We start from the raw sequence: 4,162 nt of genomic DNA, 5'->3' as shown, positions 1-4,162 counted from the left end.
GAGACACCAATTTATGAAACGACATTCAGTCGTTTCATAAATCAAATGGAAATTGTATTCGTAGTCGGCGAAAAACACATCTGGCCTGACCCAGATGTTCCCCCCTTGGCCATATCGCCTGAGGGGACAAACCCTGATTGGTACCGATTTCCTCGGTGGAAGTGAATTGTGGAAGCGAGGTGGTTGGCGTGCACCATGCTACGAGCCTGAGTTCTTGGCCCTGGCCCACATCAGCGGCAAATTATTTAAAACTGGTCCTGGGCTTCGCCGAGTTTACTGGGGCACCACGGTTGCGAGAAGATGCTATCGCCCTCACTTGGTACGCAGGAGGTCGTGGGTTCAATCCCGACCCTGTTGTACATATTAATATTCACGTGTTCTCTCTCCCCGCAGTGGTTCCTTTTGGTTTTGCCTTCCACATTTAGAAACATTAGTTGTAGCTTTTATTCGGCTTTGGTAAATTTCAATTTGATATAAGCCACTTCGATGAGCTAATCGTGTGTGGCCATGTCACCTCTGAACAAGAGCTTTTCTGTGCCTCTCCCTAAAGAATAAAATGACTACCTGGTGCGGCGTGTAAAACATCGGCACCAGCGAGACTTTTGGTGGCCAGGCATCGGCGGTGCTATCCACACCACAAAACGCTCGCCTCGTGCGTCGTACCGGCCCCTCGTACGTGACTCGCGAACGGCCTGTGTGGGCTACATGGAGGAGGGGGTTGTCCTTGTCTTTCTGTTTGCGATGGCAGAGGCGAGTATGAGGTTCCGGTTCCCGCTGTCCCCTCGCTCGGACGCGCGTCTCCAGTACCTGCACTGCAACGTGTCCGTGTGCTTGTCCATGATGGAGGAGCTGCCACAGATACGGGTACGACTCGCCCCTTCCTCCACCTCGTCCCCTCCCCCCCCCTCCGTGCCTCAGTGTGATCCAGAGAGGCACGGAGAAGTAGGTGCATGGTGGGCATTGCGGTTTGATGTCAAGAATAGTTTTTTTTCTCGTCTCTCTTTAATTGCGCCACCATGTTGGTTGTTTGTTCTGTCTCATTCCGCGTCTCATTCGCTTCATTGGCCCAAATTTAATGTTAGCGTCGCATTTGCACACGATTTGATTCGGTTACAAAGCGATCTCGCCTAATGCGTGCAATTAGGTTCGTGTGCAAAAACGGACTTCTGTTGTATTTGTACTGTGGGAAGCCAACTCCGTGTGGCCACCCATAGACCACAGTGTCGAGGTGACGCTTTTTTGGTATTGACGATGTTGATGTTGTTGTTGCCATCGTTCCTGCTCTTGTTGAGGTTCTCGTTGATGTTATTGTTGTTAACGTTGTTCTTGGGCCTGTTGACGTTGTTGTCTGACGGCTGTTTTTGGGCCCTTTGCCGTTGCTGATGACATTATTGTTGACATTCCCCCTTCCGCTGTTGTTTCCGTGCCGCGATGCCCAGTGCCCGGACGTGCCCGCACGACCCTGCATGATCAACTTCCGCGGTCCGACCCTGCGACACGTCATCGCAACCACCACCAGCCAGGAACAGCTGCGCAGTAACGGTGAGCAACCGCACTGGTGTGGGTATTTGGTGCTTGCATGTATGTTGAACTTCTTTCACACCGTACGTAGCCAACCGTGCTAATCGAAGGTGCGGGGTTAGCACAGGGTTCTGATGATGTGATGTGACGGTGTGGGTATTTGGTGGTGCATGTGAGTGTGATGATGTATTAGGAAGCCACTGGATTTATGCACTTCTTTAAATATAGATTGAAAAGAATTTCATTAGAACTGCTAGTTGCGTTCCGTTTTGTCCTTCCCCCACACCTCCGTTCAGCACTGTTGACTGTATGGTGCGAGAGTTCTACATACACGCCCGGCTAACCACGTGCGTCTCTCTCTGCGGTGCAGCTCTGCGTGGCGTCGACACGCCGTCGGTGCTAGGATGGTTTGGCGCATTCCTCATCGGCGCTCTCCTCACCGCTGCGCTCTGGCTCATCCACAGCCGGACTGGCTCTTTAGGTAGAAAAGCACACGCCTGCTCGTGGGACACGCGCATAGACAAGAGACGCGGAAGCCGCGGTTGTCACTTCCTTGCTGGCGAGCGCCTAATTGGGGCTGGCACGGGCACGCAAGAGGAAAGTGTTGGCCAGTGTCGGTCCACGTGTAAACCACCCTTATCTCCCCGGTGGTCCAAACCAAACTGTTTTCCTCTGCCGCTCAAAAGGGCATTGAGCGGTGCTGTTATCTCTTCGTAGCCTTGTCAGTGTTGGGAATTCCACATCCCCCATGGCATTACGATTTGCCTGTCTTTCAGAGGGACAGCTGACTTCCCACAAAGTGCTACTTATTTTGCTGATCATAGAAAGGTGCTGACCATGATAATGGGTCAAGTCGATCATTGACTGGAAATTTTAACCTTTCAATTGTGAGTGGAAGGTCCAACCACCACAGCGCCACCAGGCTCGAGATCTCAGAGCTGTCTTCCCTATAATAAAACAACTTAAGCCTCGTATTTTCTTCCTGGAATTTTAAACCCACTTCTCTGTGGATATGGTTTCCTGATCCTCTCTCTCCACTCATTCTTGTCCTGGGCCATCATCTCTATGTCCACTCCACAATCCTTCATATCCTGGCATGGGACCTCCTTCCCCGCACGTCTGATTTATCACGGTTAGCTATGTACGGTGAAAAAGAAGTTCAACATACGTCCACCATATTTTCCCTGCCTCTTGGTCTCCCACCATGGTGCTCACCACGGCCATCTCCTCGTGTTCCGCAGCGGCCTTCCTCTGTATGTATAAATGTGCTACGTTGGTTAGATGTTAACGATCTCGACTGGTATACAGGAAGTCGTTTGTGGGTTTCGATCCCGACCCTGACGATACCTGCTGTATATTTGGAGTTTATGTGTCTCGCTTTCCCTGTGGCCGTGTGGATTTTTCTCCAGGTCCTCCGGTTTTTCCCTCCACATTTTTGACTCGACACCAAGCGTTTAGAGTATTTGGCCGCTTAAAATTTCCGCACGATAAGCCGCTTCGATATGTAGTTTAGTTTGTGGGTACGTTGGACTTCTTTCGCACCGTACGTAGCCAACGGTGCTAACCTTTCTTTCTCTCTCCCCTTGCCCCTCTGCTTGCCCGTCTGGGTCGACGACCCGAGCGCGTTAATCGGTCGTGTCGCGCGTCGCCAGCACGGCTCCCAGACGTCAACGCGGAGCCCCCCCCCCCCCCCCCCAACCACGTTCGCCGAGCCTACCCCCCCATCCCCACCCCCTTCTCTCTCTGCCCGTGCCTCCCTCCGTACCGCGTCTCCCCCCCCCTCCCCCCACCACCACCCCGTCTCCAGCCATCGCGACGCGCGCCGGCCCCGCCGCCGCGTCCGTCACGACCACCCCGGAGGCGGCGCCCGCCCTGCTCCCCGGGGGAGACGCGGCGCGCGACTCGGACCCGCTCCCCGGCTCGGAAAACAGCACCACCACGCAGAGCCTGAGCAGCTGTGCCGACAGCGACAAGTAGAGGCGCCGGCCCCCCGGGGGGGGGGGTGCTGGGCGGAAAGCCTGCCAGGGTGGCCGCCTCCTCGGTTCAAAATACGTGCGTGTAATATTCTTAATAAAAAAAAACGTGGGAAGAAATACCGCAAGAAGGGAAGAACTATACACGTGATCGTGTTGCCTTAGAGCGGCGTGTTATTACGCAGACTGCCAAGAACCGGGATGTTTACAAATTTCCCAGGATGGCTACCTCGACACGAGGATGGACGATTCTGAGAGCACCAGGATAGGCGGCAACCCGAGCAGCAGTGGTGGGGGAGGGAGGGGGGGCATTTATCTGGCGAACCAGTCCTGGAGTTGGATCACGCGGAACAACCGAAATACAATGCTGGCTAATTGAGGTTGAGATTTGAGTTGGGGGGGGGGGGAGGCAGGGTGAGGGCAGGCCCAGCTCTAGGAACACGTAGCCGGCAACACCCCGTGCTCCAGTCGATGCCCAGTGCAGCCAACCCCAGTGAGATGATTGTGCTTCACCAGGGGCTCTACCGGTGTCCAGTTCTGTCGCAAAGCCGATTTCAATTCAAATTCGTTTCAGGATTTGTAATGAGATGTGAATCCAGTTGCCGTTTCCATGTTAATCATCGTCATCATCGTCATCGCCGCCATCATCTTGATCAACATCGTCGATG

At 53.9% G+C, this 4,162-nt stretch overlaps 1 protein-coding gene across 1 annotated transcript; it reads left to right on the top strand.

The window, feature by feature from the left end:
- The first annotated feature begins 752 nt into the window (after positions 1-752).
- ENG (endoglin) lies at positions 753-3,550 on the top strand. The gene is made up of 4 exons (XM_061561577.1): positions 753-864; positions 1,440-1,542; positions 1,892-2,002; positions 3,329-3,550. Exons 1-4 carry the CDS (start codon positions 757-759, stop codon positions 3,496-3,498), a joined length of 492 nt encoding a protein of 163 aa, XP_061417561.1. The 5' UTR covers positions 753-756; the 3' UTR covers positions 3,499-3,550.
- The last annotated feature ends 612 nt before the right edge of the window (positions 3,551-4,162 follow it).

The sequence above is a fragment of the Lethenteron reissneri genome, chromosome 27 (assembly GCF_015708825.2).
Source record: "Lethenteron reissneri isolate LAM-NWPU_2019-01 chromosome 27, ASM1570882v1, whole genome shotgun sequence".
NCBI classification, from domain to species: domain Eukaryota; kingdom Metazoa; phylum Chordata; class Hyperoartia; order Petromyzontiformes; family Petromyzontidae; genus Lethenteron; species Lethenteron reissneri.
This window is presented reverse-complemented; position numbering and strand designations above follow the sequence as displayed.